Source organism: Sinocyclocheilus grahami, unplaced genomic scaffold (genome assembly GCF_001515645.1).
Source record: "Sinocyclocheilus grahami isolate Dianchi unplaced genomic scaffold, SAMN03320097.WGS_v1.1 scaffold1170.1, whole genome shotgun sequence".
Taxonomy (NCBI): domain Eukaryota; kingdom Metazoa; phylum Chordata; class Actinopteri; order Cypriniformes; family Cyprinidae; genus Sinocyclocheilus; species Sinocyclocheilus grahami.
Window position 1 is genome coordinate 335631 of NW_015506349.1, and position 17610 is coordinate 353240.

Genomic DNA, 17610 nt, shown 5'->3' on the forward strand with positions numbered 1-17610 from the left:
ATATATATATATATATATATATATATATATATATATATATATATCTATATAGATATAGATATACACACCTCAAAACCTTTACATAAGTAGTATGTAAATTATGGTAATAACAGGGTATACTGAAATATACAAGGCTACTAAATAATCACCACATTCAAATACCATGGACTTTACATGGTACTAGCATGCACATGTATATAATTCAGTGATTCGTTTGTCGTAGTAATACCATGCAATACCATTTCTGACACATGCCTTGGTATTCTTTAGAGCACCATGTAAATACCAGTGGTTTTATTATCCGGCTTCAATTAATATGGGTCAGCGTGTTTCATGTGTCTGCTGCTTTATTTCGGTTACTGTTATTATTTGTAGCGTTCTGACATTAAAACTTGATTTATAACGAGCTGTGCTGGTAAAACACGCTCGTATTCGGTCATGTAATGTTCCTCGCGGTAAAGACAGGACAGTCCCATATCGTATGATCACTGACGGTTATGCACGCTAATAATAATAAAACCGGTTCACACAGACATTTCTGTATCGATTAATCATAATGTAAAATAAATAAATAAAAACACACAATTACAATTTATTATTTTATCTAAATGTAAGATCATATATGGGGGGGTTTGGTATCTGGTCATGCTATATATTTGAATGGACGATTTGGGGAAAAACGACAGCAAAGAGCATTTGAATGTTTCCGATTCTTTTATTTGCAATTCAAGATCACATAATTGGAGTAAAACATTTAAATTATCCTGCAGAGAAATTCACATTGTGATCTCTTCTACAGTAACTCAAACCGAAAAAAACACCAAATCAGAAAGCTGCAGTTATCTACACCAAATATATCAATACTATGCATCACATATGTTACACAGCATTCACTGATTTTATTTTATACGTAGGCCCTAATATCTGATTTTAAGAGGAAACTTTTTCCAGAAGCAAGCAGACAGTGAATGGCTATGGAATAGTCGTGTTTCCAATCCAAACCTCATGACAGTCCTGTGGGAGGAAAATCAATAAATTCATTAATAAATAGATAAATAAATAACTTTAGGACAATACAACCAATATACTACAATGAAAAACCATAAGGGGGGGGGGCAGCAAAAGAATGTTGCCGGAGCAAACTGATGTCGGCATTACATAATCTATAAAACTGTATGTTGCATACACCATAGATTGCAACAAGGGAACAACTTTGCATAAATATAATGGTTCATGTTAAACTACTGGTATTAACCATTTGTTCAGCTATTGATCAGCAGTTAACACCAGTCAAAAACCGTCCATTTTTGTAAATAAAAACTGTAAATAAATTGCTGTAATCATCAAGAATGCATGTGATCAGAACAACTATGTTATTGATGTGAATGATGCATCATTTATGAAAAGGTAATTCTGAAAACGGCTGATTCCTGTTGAGTGCACAGCAAAGTAATTCTGTATTTGGCTGCTATTCTTTAAAGACCCACCAGACGACGCCATTTAATGCTTTACTCCGGTCAAGCTAGAAACACGCAAGCATTGTTCAATACATTCGGTAATAATAAACGTTCAGTTGATTTCGAACAATAAGTGCCTTACTATCCCATCAGTCTGACAGCAAATAAATCCAATAATTAACATTCATTTATCCAAATATAATTGACTAAAATACTGGTTTACATTAGACGTATAGGTGCAGATTTCAAAACGTACGCTTTACTGCATTTCACTCAAAGCTTTAAATAAACTTTTAAAAGCATTTAATTCTACAACTTTGCAAACTGGTGCCACTAACAACTTCTGTGTACATACCACTGGAGAATTTGCATTGTTTAAGCACTTCGCTGAAGCCCTCACAGAGTTTGAGGTCGCTCTGCGTCTGAGCACATTCAATGAACTGCTTCAGCTCATAAGCACAGGGATTCTGCTGCTGCTGCTGCTGGTACATGGGCTGACCCTGGTAGGGCTCCTGTGGGACCGTTTAGGATAAAGAAGCTTTCAAGATTCGGTTGAAGTCATTACATTGTTATTTTAATGAAGAAATCCTAAAATCATTTAGCAAGGTCAGCCAAATATAAAAGCTTTACATAATTATTAATACATGGGATGTACATGATGTTTGTCAGACAACATTTCTACACAAGGATTTAAAGGGGTCATTGGATGGCCATTTTCCACAAGTTGATATGATTCTTTAGGGTCTTAATGAAAAGTCTGTAACATAGTTTGGTTAAAATTTCTCAATGGTAGTGAAAAAGCACCTTTTTTACCCTGTCAAAAACAGCTCTTTTCAGAGCGATCCGTTTTGTAGCATTTCCCTTTAAATGTTAATGAGCTCTGCTGACCCCGCCCCTCTCTTCCGAGCTGCAATCTGAGGGACTGTTTACTTTAGACGCATTCATCGTGAAACTTGCTAATTAGCACATTATTAGGAAAGGCGATCTGCAAAGATTGATTACAAAACATAATACTCACTTCTTCTGGAGGTGAAGCTGGATCACGAATGATTTGCGTGAACATAGACGCATTTATGTAGATCGGGGATCGATGCATTCCCTTCAGAAACAAACGTAATCCACTGCGTCTTCAGTGGCTCAGATGTCGGGAGTAAATGATGACTGCTATGTTCATTATTACATCCAACAACAGAACACCTCAATCGCTCAGGAGTCATTCTTGTCTACATCTGCTCCGGCGGTGAAACAATGGCGGACTGATGACAGTCACTCAGGGCGGAGCTAAGGTAAGACACCAGTCCAGTTTGTGCTGAAACGCTACTGTCAATCAAACTATCGTGGGAGGGGCCTGTTTTTGTGACGTCACACAGACAGGCATCCGAGATCGGCTTGATTTGAGAAAGGGGTAACGATTTTAGTAGATAAAAAAAAAACACTGGGTGGATTTTTATCATTATAGGGTGGTTGTGGACACACACTGCCAACACACATTTCAGTTCAAACAACTTGTAAAAGTGTATGTAGCATCCGATGACCCCTTTAAAAATATATTTTGTAGAGACTGTACTCACAAACAGCAGTTTCATAGCTTATACAATATATTAGCCCTTGTGAAAAAGAAGTGCTTAAATGTACTGAATGTGCACCTCTAGTGAACTTAACATCTTAAAAATATATGTAATGTAATGCGTGTTGTAAAGATCGCGAGTAAAAACAAAAGAAAAAGAAAAGCTTACAGCTGCATGAGTCGTGACTGTCACGTTAGCCTGATGGGACCAAACTCTCTTTGTGATTTTAAAACGTAAGACAGTACCCAGATTTGAAGACTAAAGTAAGATTTTTGGTAGGCTAATATTAGATGGATAGCCTAAATGTCCTAATTCAGATGGCTACCTGTTTTATTTTAAATTTTTTAATGGTATATCAAAAAGTGTCTATTTTATAAATGTGATTGTTGGTACGGTTTACCAGTTTTTACCATACTTTCAAAACAAAAATTAAAATAGGAAAAATATGCAATATGAAAATAATTGAAGACAAAATATGTTTTACTGAGAAAAAAAAACAAGATTTGGTTTTTAAAAAGCCTTTTTCCAAAAGGTACATCTGGAAAAAGGGGGGTCGTCTTATAATCAGGGTCGTCTTATATTCGGGCCAATACGATAAGGGTCCAAAAAACATATCAGTTTGCAATTCTAAACTACATTATTTCTGTTAACAAGTACTCTTTTTAAAAGTACACAAGGGAGAGCTAAGTGTATCTTTTCAAACAAGTAGTTTGGATTTGTGCTCACCTGATAGGTAACATCAGGCCTGGCAGCTTCTGAGTTTCCACCTCCACTGAAGCCGCCAGTCATGGCGTGACCTATTGTGTGTCCGACAGCAGAGCCGACAGCAACGCCCGCCGCAGTGGACGCCATCTGGGCGAACATTCCCGGCTGACGGGGAGCAGCAGCAGGAGCCGCCACTGCTGATGGTGGAGGGGGAGCGGGCGCTGGAGCGTATGATCGTGGAGGAGCTGCTCTGGCCATTGGTGGAGGTGATGGTGAGGAGTAACTAGAGTGAAAACACACAATCATTGACCTGTACAGTAAGATCTATTAATACAAGGTTCACACACTAATTAATTTCCATGACAGATTTGGGTTTTCATCAATATTTGATATTTTTATGGCTGTTGGTTTCTATATGGTTGCTAGGGTCAACTAGGTGGTTGCTATGCAAGACCAAATAGTGACTGATACACAATACATTTTGGTACCATATGGGTTATATTTCACTGACATTAGATACTTTTTAGATATTTATCAGTAGATATTTTACATTTATTACTCAATTAAATATTTCCTTATGCCTGTTTATTTAATTATTTTTAACAGATTTTTTAAAGGGGTCATATGATGTGATTTCAATTTTTCCTTTCTCTTTGGAGTGTTACATGCTGATTGTGCATAGATAAGATCCCTAAAGTTGCAAAGACTAAAGTCTCAAATCCAAAGAGATATTCTTTATAAAATTAAGAGTCAGCCACGCCTACCTAAAACGGCTCGTTCTAACACGCCCCCCACATACCTACATCACTATCTGGGAAGAATTGCATAACGCCGCCCAAATGTTCACGCAAAGACGTGGACGAAGCGGAGTCCAGTCCGGGGTCGTCACATGTGGTTGCCGCAAGCATCATAGTATGTTAAGGGGCGTAACATTTCCGTCACACGCTTGAGGAATTCAGCCAATCACAGCACACCTCGCTTTTTCAGACCGATGAGCTTTGTAAAAATCGACGTGTTTCAGAAAGGCGGGGCATAGAGGAGAAACTATAATGTACAGTATGTGGAAAATAATGTGTTTTTTGAACCTTAAACCGCGTAAACATTTCATTACACCAAATACACAAAATAATGTTCTTTTTAACAACATCATATGACCCCTTTAATTAAATAAAACTGTCATCTAACGTTCAATATTAATATTTAAAAACCTAACAAAATATTTTACTAACACGGGATGGGTAGGTTTAGGGGTGGAGACGGGTGGGTTTAGGGGTGGGGACGGGTAGGTTTATGGGTGGGGAATGGGTGGGTTTAGGGGTGGGGATGGGGATGGGTGGGTTTAGGGGTGGGGACGGAGACGGGTAGGTTTAGGTATATGTAAAGTGGGAGTAGTTGGATCTGGATTAAATACCCGGATGATGCACTTAAATAACCGAAAAAACGAAACTTGCAAGTATGCTCTCGGCTTTACACCGAACACTACCTAATGAAACATTTCAGAGCGGACTAAGCGGAGAACAATTAAAAGTGTTTTAGATTATAATCATAGGTAACACCATACATTTGATATAATACTACCCGCCGGCTCGTTTGCTCATGGCCATCATAATAGCTAATAACTCATATGCTTTAAAGGACGTCAGTGACGGTTGAGATGTTTGTTGCTGAATTAAACTGTTGGTTAAGTAAGTTAGCAGTTAGCTGACACATCTCTCTCTCACCCACCTGGGAGGACTCATCCTCGAAGTTCTGCTTCGGCTTCCTCTGGGCATGTTGCTCTTTTATGACGAACTCCCGAAAAGATCCGAGACTTGCTGAAAGCCCTGCTATTTTAATATTACTTTGCTGCAATTCACTCTGTCCGCACGCTTCTGACCTTCGCACTGTACTTATAATCCGGGGAACTTTCTAGCATGTTACGTCCTAACGTTGAACTTCCGCTCCTGCGCATGCTGTACTTCCGGAATAAGTGTACGCTGCTGAAGAGTGTGTGTGTGTTTGTAACTGTAAATGAAACTGACTTTTAGTATTATATTTTAAATATTGTAACTTTATTTTGTATAAGATATTTTTCAAAACTAAAATAGAATGTATTAGCGCTAAGAGTTTTGCTCGTTATTTATCTTAACTCATAAGTAACCTATACAATTTTGAGAACAAATCAGATCGACTTTAAAATGTGAAAAATCTATATTATACGCAATGTAAATAATATATCATTCTTGTTTAGTAATATCATCTATTCTGTATCTTCTTTACTTAACTGTGACTGAATCTTTTTAAAATGTATTATTATTTTGCGAGTATACAAATTATACACAGAAATCAAAAACACAGAACAGTACAGGGAAAAAAAGACAGACACAAAACCAGGCTAACAAAAAAGAAAAAGAATACTTGAGTATTTTGGAGTACTACATTATCTAAATAAAAATCCCACTTTTCGTGTTACAAGCGCTGTGAATGGCTAGATATATCAGTCCATTAGTTCCACTGCAGTCATTTGAAAGTAACTATTAGATTGGCGAGTCTGCATCAAGATGTGTTCATCACCTCGGGACTCCTGACCCTTTCCCTGACCTGCTCTGTTGGTGCATAAATATGATTTGAAGCACCTCATTGGACGATTTGGATTTCTGGGCCTCCATTCACAGGACAATCAGAGAAATTTACCTTGACATGAGAAACATCAATTACATTTCTGAGTTCTCAAAGCCTGGAAATCACTATTTTAAAGCGGCCTAATATTTTCTTGACTCTTGGAAACCTATGAATGCATGTGCAAGCTCGATCTGCAATTATCGGCAAGAGGAAGTAGCCATTTTTGAATACGCAGATTATTTCTTTATTAAACCGAATACATTTGATTTTCCAAATTCCAAATATACACTGGGCAATGACATCCAGGCAGCTTTTGAAAGGAAGAAAAAAACAAGTTTAAACAGCATTTTTTAAAAATGAGTCACAATTGTTCCCTAGCAAAAGCAATAACAGAGACCCATTATCACGATTTTAATTTGACGATCCAAAAAAAAAACAAAAAAACAATGCTGTCTTCTTTACAGGGTGACATTTCTAAAACTAAGGTGCTGAGTCCAGAACTAACAGTCAATCATGATAAGCAATAAAATAAAAAAAAAACACCGTTAACAAAACCCCAATACTGGTACAAAAGCATTTCAACTCTTCTCTTCCATTAAAAACAATGAGTTCAGTCAGTTTTCCTCTCAGCTTATGCTGCGGCTCAATCAACATAAGATCAACTCAACATGTCTGCACACCCACTCACACAAATGAGCCTTTAAGGACAATAAAGTAGCAGGAAGATGAAGTGATGGAGTGAGCGCTGACACTGGGACGATGATGATGATGAAGATGCTGTTCAGTTTGCATGCTGTGCAGTAGAGAAGCACAGCTTAAGTGTATATGGGTATGGGCCATCTGCAGAGAGAAACAAAAGAAACAGGATAAGTACACATTTTTTGAACATTAAAGCTGGGTGCAGTGAGGAACGAAGCCAGAACCAAGATAGATACTACTGTTGTAAATTACAACTGTCCTGTAAAATTGAATACAGACTATTTGGCATTATGTGATCACATATTCAGTCCACTTATGTGGCTTATTGTGTTTGAATGGATAAATACACACAGCTGTCAAAATGTGGAGTCTTCACGTGAACACAGCAGGTTGTGTCTTAAATCAAAGTAAACAGCTGTGTGAAAATCAGATGTTAATCAATATATTAGATCGGTGTATTCGGTCATAAAGGGAGAGCAGCCTAATTTAAATGCTGCTGTCTGTGTCATTAATGTTAACCACACAACAAAAGACAGAAAAGTACTGCTCTTGACTAAACTGTATTTGTCCTATTGTTTGTAATTTGCTTTTTGGTTCTTATTTTTAAAGACAAAAATAACTACATCAAGATATATATATATACTTAACAGTGAAATAATTTCCCTTTCATGCAAAAAACAGATCACTTACTGGGGTTTTTCATCTGGTGATGGTTCATCATAGCAAGAGCTTCCATGGCGTCATTAACAGACTCCCACTCCAGAAGCCCTGACGAGCTCCTCTCCGATGTGGAACCTTTTCATTAAAGAAAAGAAGCATTGGACACATTACAACAATGAAGGAGCATAGATGACATTACAAGTTAATAGAGACCACTATTTTATATCCGTTTGTGCGGAGCTTAGCTTTCTATGCTGTTATTTGCAATGCCTCAGTTAAAGACAGCACATTTTCACATACCTTTAGCTGCGAACGGTTTGACATTGGCAGGGCTCTTTACATCAAGTTCTTCACAGATCTGAAAAGAGATGAAGGTTGTAAACGTACACATCAAATAGCATCACGTGACGAGAAAGGTTCTGCCTCTGATGTGAACTGACCCTGGTGAAGGTTTCTGGTGAAGCCTCGGGTGCTGCGTTGAAAAAGTGTAGGACGTTGCTGGGATGCTGAATGCGGTTCTTTGCCGCCTGCTCTGGAGAAGTGAAACGGTTATTTCTGCTCCCGTGAAAGTCTTTGAAGCTGCTGCTCCCGTCTTCAAGCTCATAGGACTGACCGGGCATGATGGCCTGCTGCTTAGACACACTGACACGAAGAAGAAGAAAACCGATTAAAGAGTTGAACTACTATCTATCTATCTATCTATCTATCTATAGAAATTAAAAAAGAATTTGCATTTTACTCTCATACCATTCAAATCTTATCGCCATAAAAAAAATCTCAATGTAAATAAACAAAACTTAGTATTTTAACACAATTGAAGTATTTTTAATGCATTTAATGATTAAAAAATGTGTATGAAAATTGTCACAAAAATATTTTAAAATTCCAAAAAATATTCTAATCCTTATAAGCTTAATTTGTTTTGTGTCAAATATGCAATCAGCCTGCCATTAATGCATAGTTAAATAAATTTAAAAAATTGCAATTGGAACGTACCATACGTTGAGCTTCTGATTGAACAGGAAGTTGTTGTTGAGATGTGAGATGGCACGATCCACAGCATAGCAGTCTCCCATCTCCACCATAGCAGCTCCAGGCTTGCTCTTCATGAATTTCACCTACATTTAAAGGGGAAAAGTGGATTTCAGATAAAGTTGTTTGCGTTTTGACAGTATCCAGCTTACATTTAGGTGTTCTACATACCCGTTCCACATTTCCATACAGGCAGAAGATGTTGAAGACCCTGTCTGCGTTTATTTTTGAGGGATCCAAGCCGTAGACCATGATCACCGGTGAGTCTGCATGTGCGCCATATTCACCGGGGGGCGGAGGAGGGGGGCCGTACTGTCCGCCGTAACGCTGACTGGTTCCACCACGCCTTGGACCAGCCATGGGTGGTCCCATCCGTCGGCCTTCATAGGGGCCGCCGTAGCTCTCCTCTTGGTATCCGTGATAACCTCCTGAGAATCCACAAATGACAAACAGACCACGTGGGGTGGGGGTTATGGGCAGGTTAGGGGTAAACAAGCATTTTACACACCCTTCACTTTAGTTTAACTTTTAATGTCAACACAGCACCATCTTGCTGCCACTGTGATCAATGCACCCCAATTTGTTGTCGTTTAACATCCACTCCCCTGTTTGCGAGCAAATGAGGCAAATGTGTTAACGCGTGTGCCCCCCGCAAGCCTTACCATACTCTGGAGGGTGGTCTCCCAGCAGAGCCGGCTGCCTCTGGCGCTTGTTGGGGTTGGCATTCATATCTGAGAGGCAAAAGAAGGAAGGCAGAGAAAGGAAAGAGGGAGGGGGCAAAAAGTGAAAGATGAGTTCGCTGAGAGGTGACAGGACACTGACTTTGTGAATGTTAATGTGATTGGCAGGAGCTTTAATTTCAGCAAAGAAGGGGGGACACATAGGACAACAGAAAAAAGGGCCGACAATACTAGGGTGAATCTCACAAAAATGCTTTGCTCACAAAGATGAAACTTCTCTTTAAATGATTGAATTTTGTATGGTAACATTTTCATGACAAATAAAACACATCTTCTCCTTAAACTGTCATTAATGTCTGAACATTTTATTTATTTCTTTTTAAATCTCACTAAGGTTGTTCTTATTACTGTAAGGGTGCGTTCAAACTTGTCATGTTTGGTTCGATTAAAACGAAATCCTGGTGCAATTGCTCGGTTAGTACGGTTCATTTGAGCATGTGTGAACACTGCCATCCGAACCCTGGTGCGCACCAAACAAGCAGACCGAGACCGCTGAAAAGATGGGTCTCGGTCCGCTTCCAAACGAACTCTGGTGCAGTTTGAATGAAATATGAACGCAACACGGACCAAATACTTCTAAACTAAACAAAAACAGGAAGTAATGACAAGATTAGGGATGCACGATATATCGGCCACCATATCGGTATCGGCCCATATCGGCTCATTTTTTCTGTTATCGGTATCGGCCTGATAAGAAAATTTGGCCGATATCTTATAGCCGATAAATAATGCATTATTTCCTTCAGAGACACTTCAGATGCGCGCTGTTCGTTTGCAGCCTTTTGTGCAATTGTACATTGTAATATTGTGTTTATTTGATGTATATCTGATTTATCTCATATAGAATGCGTTTGGTTAAGTTAAAAGAGCACTTCAGTTTACCGGTTGGTAATGGGAGAGTAAAAATATTTTTAAAACGTACACCGTTCAAACTAGGCTGCTTATGTTGAAGTGTTTGGGATGTGGCTTTTAATGATGAGACCTTTTTTGTAATCAGGCTCTCAAAAAGTATATAACAATTTGGATATAGATTTATCGGCCAACATATCGGTTATCGGCTTTCAAAAATAAAGAATAATCGGTTATCGGTATCGGCCAAAATTTTCATATCGGTGCATCCCTAGACAAGATGCGACGCTATGCGACATGATTTGGCGACGCGGTGTAACCAAAACAAAATGAGCAGAGGGCAAACGTGGAGCAACGAGGAGGTAAAGTGCCTTTGGAGTTATTTGTGAGTTTGCAGGTGGTGAAAATAAAATTATATGTACACGCAAGAATGAGCGTGCTTAGTCCAGCAGACGGCATTAAAGGGTTAGTTCACCCAAAAATTTAAATTAGGCTGCGTTTTACTCACCCCCGAGGCATCCTAGGTGTACATGACTTCCTTCTTTCAGACGAATCCAGTCATTATTACGTTTTGAATATGGATATTTTTCTCACAAAAATGCATCGATTTGCTACAGAAGGCCTTTGTTCACCCCCCGGAGCCATGTGAGACTTTTTTTTTTATGGATGGGCGATTTTTATTTAAGTTCTTTTGGACTGAAGCAATGCAACACCTGCTGAGTGGCATTAAACAGCTTGAAAGATCAAAGACAATTTTTAATATAACTTGATTCGTCTGAAAGAAGAAAGTCATATACACCTAGGATGCCTCGGGGTGAGTAAAACGCAGCCTAATTTTCATTTTTAGGTGAATTAACCCTTTAAGTGTGTTCGCTTTAAGTGGCATTCATATCTGAATGGCACCTTTTGTTTGGGGTGTTCAGTAAGTTCCGTCACGATATATACGTCATTCAAGCCGACCAATCAGGTTGTGAACGCATCACTATGCCTTTAGATTCGCTGTCAAAAATGCCAATGTGAATGCTAAGCGGACCAGGACCAAATGTATAATTTTCCTTTTTGGTCCGGACCAAATTAACCGAACTACAAGTGTGAACACAACCTAACAAGTGAATTTTTAATGCATTACAGTATAAAATACTGCAATTGGATATAAATATTTTACAGTGCAAATATTTTTAAACTGCAGTAATGAGACTCTTAATTGAGGTGGGGCTTTTATATTAATGATAATTACAGGGTTCTAATTCTTTTAAAAAATTTGAATTTGGGGTGAAATGTTCCATTTCGTCAGGTATTGCGAGACTGACCCATGAAATATTACCTATTTATTACTACTCACAAACCTGTCTATCACAGTCAGCTGGCTAATAAACATACAGGCTTTCTTTTGGGGTGTACCAGCCCCAAACAAATTCTGCTTTGTTCGCTGTGACAATGTATGCACGTCATATATAATGTTTGGGAGTGAGTGGGTGGGGGAGGACAGAATGGCTACTGCAGACACACACCTTGATTGCCCCCATTGCCATCAGCATCTGCACCTGTTCAGGTACACACAGTGCAAACATCAATCTCACTGACATTTCTGAACAATCACATAACAGGTTTCTCACTCTATTCAGGATCTTAACTGCTTAGGGCACCGTACATTTATGTTAACTAGTCGGGCAGCACAGGACATTTAGAAACGTGATCATTTACTTAGTGTGAGCTAGTTGTTTTACATTAGGCAGATTGATTAGCCGTTTTGAAAACTTTTACATAGTACGGAGTATATTATCTCTTGCCTCAACCAATGATCCAAAGCCCAAAGTACACTTCAATTTTGAAGCAAAAGCTCAGCGTACGCGTACAGCCGAACACAGCGTTTCAAAGTATGCTCCATTTGACAGCATGCGCAAACAGGTGATTGACACATGCACAGTAAAGTTTCATCCTCGTCCAGTGCCTGCGTGATTTCTCTCCAGAATTTACGACCAATAAAACATCTTTGTACTCGTCAACGAGGCTGTGCACTGTCTCTGCAGTCTCCTGTAGGTTGTTGTTCCATCTCATCCATTTTTTTTTTAGCAATTACGAAGCAGTGTTGCTACCTTGTGGAGCAACTTTTTAATGCAAAAATTTTAGGTGCATATGAGAGCATAACATACAATATTATGCCCACGTACAGTATTACGTTGATGAAGAAATTTACACAGAACACTGTATGCACACTCTAGCAAATGCATAAAACTGAAGTATATTCTGGGCTTTAGTATCATAGTGGGCCATCTTGTTAATAGTGTAAATACACAGAATAGTGCCAGAGTTGGGAACTAGCACCCCATCGGTGGTAAACTAATCATGCAAAACATCTCTAAGCTCACAGAAGAACAGCCCAACCCAGGAATACATTTTAATGCACCTTGCTGAACTACATCAATTGGTAGCCCAATGAGGAAGACCAAAAAAAACAAACAAAAAATAAAAAAAGACAACCAAACTCAACTGGGGAAGAAAAGATCAAGTTAGTCAAACATTTGGTCATACACCCCCATGAAACATTAGACTATAAGTGTATCACTCCAAGACAACAGAAGCTTGGGGTTACTTACAGTACAAACGCAAGGGTTGGGGTTCAATGATGGGGCAAGTAGAACATGCCGTAAATTAGCCACCGTTGAGTGTCTTCATGGCGTCCTCCTCCATATCGCACTTAAGAACTTTCCATTTCTTTCCCCCACCAGTCCATTCCACTGATTTCCCAAGTACTCTCCTTGTTTCAGACGGGTTTCAATGCTCCACTGATGCCAGCAAAGACGTCGTATTCTCATTTCAATGCCTGTTGGTTGTTGAAAAGCTGGAGCAATTTATGCCCAATTCAGACTGACTGGTACTTCCACTAGAGACACAAAGCCAACCTGCATCATACGGAAGGTGTTACACAGTAGTCAAATGACTGGAAACAAAAAAGGGAAAAACGTCACATATTGACAGAAAGAGAGAGGAGGAATCGTGAAAGGGAAGGACTAGAGGAAGAGGACACATGTTGGGGGAAGACAGCGTATCTGAAACACCAGCCTCCAGGGCAGAATGTCAGGGCTTAACTGAGTAACAAAAAACTTGACGTGTCGGCTGTCTGCATGTCAGTGCGTCTGCTTGTCAAAATGTTGTCTGCAGTGTCTTCGGTGTCTCGAGTGGTTTAGTGTCATCAGCTGTTGACGAGTGAAGAGTCAGGCATGTCGATTTGTAGGTGTCGGGGTTTGTGTTGTAACGATCGGCACGGCGAGAGAAAGACAACGTAGCCCAGAAAAAGACAGACAGGTTCAGAGAAGGCTGTGGACGTCAGCAGTTTGACATGAATGAAGAGGTCTGTTTGCATTGTGTTGTGGTGTCACTTGAGGATGCGTGTCAAAAACATCCCTTGTTAGCAGTGAGCTTAAGGTGATGTGTCACAGTGGAGTGTGTCTTGTTCTTGACCCGTAAGAAACAACGGGAGAAAGTTGAATGGGTGTGGGAGCCATAACTACTTGCACCGACAACCCCAAATCCTTCAATGTCTTCGCTGGCAGTGTCATTTCTGTAGGAGGTGATGAGTGCTAAATGTTGCGTGATCAGGTGTTTGTCAGGATGCCTTGCAGAGAGTAAAATGAGTGTTTGTCCTTCTGGAGAAATATTCTCGCAGGTATAGGAGGCAGTTGTGGTTTGAAGACTGGTACAGTGTTGGATATCTGAGGCACTTGTGTCTTCAGTGAAATCTAGGAAATGTCCCCCAGTGTCCAGATGTATTGAGTGTTCTGTTGTTGCACTTGATATTCTGGAAAGCTCTGTGCTTTCATATTGGTCTCTAAATGTATCGCATGAATGTGAGGAGCAAATGGCCGGAGTGAGCACCAAAGAACATTACATTCAAACGATCTTGAACGGATGTGGAACTGAACTGAATTTCTTTGAGCACACCGTTGGTGGCCATGAATACCTTTGGAAAAAAATCATGAGATCCTAAAAGTCAACATGAAATCATGATTGCCCCCATTTACTTTTAATACGTGTTACCCATCGTTTTGTGGTCAAATAATCAATGCATGTTATTCCAAAGAATAACGACTTTCTGTTTCGAGTGACATCATCAAGCACTTTTATAAGAGTCTAATAAACTACCAATAGACAAAATCAAGAATCCCCCCTGCAGTTTTCTCTTCTTTAATATAACTTCACCTGGAAAAGTCAAATGGGTTGCAAACATAGTTTCATGTTGACCATAAAAGGTGTCGGGGTAGACCAGGGGTGTCAAACTCCGGAGCCCTGCAGAGTTTAGATTTAACCCTAATTAAACACACCTGATCCCAACTAATCAAGTCCTTAAGGCTTATTTGAAAACTACATGGTATGTGTATTGGAGCAGTGTTGGAACAAATCTCTACAGAGCTCCGGAATTGAGTTTGACACCCCTAGTGTAGACCATGAACTGATAATCTGCCTCTATGGTGCTAACCCAGTAAGCCACTTGCCCCTCACACTACTGGCATGTGACAGGCTTTGCTGGAAAAGGAAGCTTGTGAGATATCGGCAGGACAACATTCTGAGGAAGCCTTAGAAAGATCACAGGGATACGGCTTTACCTCCCCCTCAAGAGAGTCACGAAAACATACACAACATGCGGTGTAGACGTTGGTATGCCTAACACTCAGCACAAGGGAGGTGAAACAGCGGATTCATTGCCGCAGTTCTAAGACGTCCCAATCCCACCCATATTATTATTTCCCCCACAGTGGCAGTAAGGGCGCTGAGAAATGTCAGAGCAGATAAACGGTACCTTGGCTGCTCAGGTTCGGATTGGTGTAGTCCCATGTGTCCTGGTCATTCTTGAACACATTAAGGCGTGTTGGCTAAGAGTAAAACAAACAAATAAATTCATTAAATAACAATTACCTTTCTACTAGCTTGAGTAGGGATGGGTAATATTGAGTATTAACTTAAAATATGTGGGTAAAAAAACGTATGTAAATAAATGGAGCCATTTATTTTGTATTCGTATGTTTATTATTATATATTGGTGCATTAATTAATTTTTTTGTATTTAAACTTGATTTTGACTGTTGCATCAAGATTAAGTGGCTACAAAATGAATGGTTCCTCTGAAACCACATTTTCAAGCCATTCAGAAAATGCATATATAATGAAAAATAATAAAGAATTATTTTAGCATTATCACCCAGTAAATTTAGATGAAAGCTCACCTTGGCATACTCGATCTTTAGTGTGCAACAGCCAGAGTATATATCAGCCCCATTGAGTGAGGCCTTGGCCCTTTGGGCGCTCTGAACGGAATCAAATGTGTGAGGAATCAAAGAAAAACAAAGGGACTCGTGTGCCATGACTGCAGCGGTTATTATTTAAAGTGTTCTTGGAATGCAGTATACTTCATGTAACTCGGTTTGGACAGAAACCTCCTAACAGTGCTTGTAAGACATTCATAGTCCACATGCGAAGTGGACTCAAATGACAAAATGAAACAACCCTGACAAGAGCACAATGTCTCATGAACACAAATTACAGCTGGCAGAATCTAACAAACAGCTTCGCTCTGCAGTCTGAAGCAGTAAAGGATATTCCACCATGGCCTGGACACCATTCTTCCTAAAGATGACGATTCTCTGAACAGGACCACAGTTGTTGCAAATAGTATAGAGAACATCCTGCAGAACAACAAGAACATTAGTGTGAAAAATCGAATTGAGCATCACTGATATTACACAGTGGAGGTGGGTATTACCGTGGTAATGGGATAAATGGGGTTCATGATTGTCAATAGCAAAACATTATTAACACTGCGGGAATCATCAGGGTCACCCGGCCGGGATATCTTCTGGCTGGTAGAGTAGTTCACAAACGCAGGATGTCCGGCGATGTAGATCTGGTTGTCGTTGGCATAAGTAACAGCATTGCAAGACCCATTCATATCCTCATATTCAACCAGGGCTTGACGCTTCTTCGGCATGAGCACGACGTAACTGCAGAAAGATGGAGATGCATGATCCTCAATGCATTTCACTACAGGCAGAACCAAGGTACGGCACAACCGTAGCACAAGTTACCTGATGGTTCCAAACTCTTGCAGGGCTTCAACGATGTCTGCTTCCAAAACTCCGTCCACTAAACCTCGGACATGCACCACAAGAGAGGGAAGGGTCTTGTGTGGGTCAACGTAGTCCTCCTATGAAATAAAAATCACCACATTAGTCCAGTAACCTGGCATAATCAATCAATTTATAACAAGAATCTAAATACCAACATTGCAATGTGTGTGTAATGCTGACTTTGTGCATGGCATGCGGTGTATATTGCCTTTACTTTGTACAAACTGAGCAAGTTCTATAAATGTATATGTATTAATGGTCATGTACGTTGTGCTAATGCACGATGTTTTCCCACTCATTGTGATTAATAACTCGCTATTCAAATGTGATTACGGTTGCATGCAGCATAACCCATTCATTCAGAATAACGTTATATAACTTATGTGTGGCGTGCATCTCTTACTAACACATCAAGCATTCGCTACATGATCATTTTCTGTTTTCATATTCGTGTTTTTGTAATCCTTTTGGTGCAGAAATATCAGCGTGACGTACGTTAGCTCAATTGTTTGGTTAGCTGGTTCGCTAACTAATGCTATTTTAGCCAGCTAGCTAGCTAACGCCAAGTCAGATAAAAACTGTAATAAAATAACAGATAGTGTGTAAGTAAAGGTTTGTCTTACGGTCGCCATTCCCCCCTCGTTTTCCGTTTTTTGGCGTTTTGTTGCTCTGCCGCCTTCACTGTAGTAGCGGGCCGTCTGCGTCGCCATGTTGTCCCGTTACGATTCACGCGCAACAAAATGAAATGGACGAAAACTACAGAAAATGGGTCAGGCGGGGGTGACGCCCACCAAGACAAGAACCGTCAATATTACTGGTCAAGAGAAACTGTCAATCACATTGTAGTCCAATAGAAAAAGCGTAGCTCTACGCTCGCCCAATGATTGGACACTACAGTTGTCACTCAGAACAGCTCACTGATATAATTAGAGATTCAGATTCTGTCAGCTAGTTGATAGAATCTACAAGCCATAAGAAGTATCCTAGTGATTTATAATTTTTAATGTGTTGCTGTCTCGATCAAGACTTAAGTTGTTTTCCCAAGATGACGAACATTTTCTCACGAAAACAGACGTTAATAGTTTAACTACTAATGTGTTTATTTAGTTTAAAAAAGTGCATATAGTGCTAAATAAATATAAATAGTAGATACATTTGAATTACATTTTATTTATCT

At 39.6% G+C, this 17610-nt stretch overlaps 2 protein-coding genes across 4 annotated transcripts; both read right to left on the reverse strand.

Annotated features, from left to right (window-relative positions):
• Positions 1 to 946: 946 nt before the first annotated feature.
• Positions 947 to 5681, reverse strand: LOC107567580 (coiled-coil-helix-coiled-coil-helix domain-containing protein 2-like). The gene is made up of 4 exons (XM_016253276.1): positions 5456 to 5681; positions 3752 to 4013; positions 1813 to 1969; positions 947 to 1014 (listed from the first exon to the last, which is right to left on the reverse strand). Exons 1-4 carry the CDS (start codon positions 5500 to 5502, stop codon positions 1004 to 1006), a joined length of 477 nt encoding a protein of 158 aa, XP_016108762.1. The 5' UTR covers positions 5503 to 5681; the 3' UTR covers positions 947 to 1003.
• Positions 5682 to 6574: 893 nt separating this feature from the next.
• On the reverse strand, positions 6575 to 17174 carry LOC107567577 (heterogeneous nuclear ribonucleoprotein L-like). 3 transcript variants are annotated; one of them, XM_016253268.1, is made up of 14 exons: positions 17057 to 17174; positions 16392 to 16510; positions 16070 to 16307; positions 15907 to 15992; positions 15534 to 15630; positions 15110 to 15182; positions 11823 to 11855; positions 9385 to 9453; positions 8894 to 9150; positions 8687 to 8808; positions 8131 to 8332; positions 7991 to 8048; positions 7721 to 7825; positions 6575 to 7171 (listed from the first exon to the last, which is right to left on the reverse strand). In XM_016253268.1, exons 1-14 carry the CDS (start codon positions 17141 to 17143, stop codon positions 7113 to 7115), a joined length of 1605 nt encoding a protein of 534 aa, XP_016108754.1. In that variant the 5' UTR covers positions 17144 to 17174; the 3' UTR covers positions 6575 to 7112. The 3 variants fall into 3 exon arrangements, with proteins under 3 accessions (XP_016108754.1, XP_016108756.1, XP_016108757.1); XM_016253270.1 differs by lacking the exon at positions 11823 to 11855; XM_016253271.1 differs by lacking the exons at positions 9385 to 9453; positions 11823 to 11855.
• Positions 17175 to 17610: the final 436 nt, after the last annotated feature.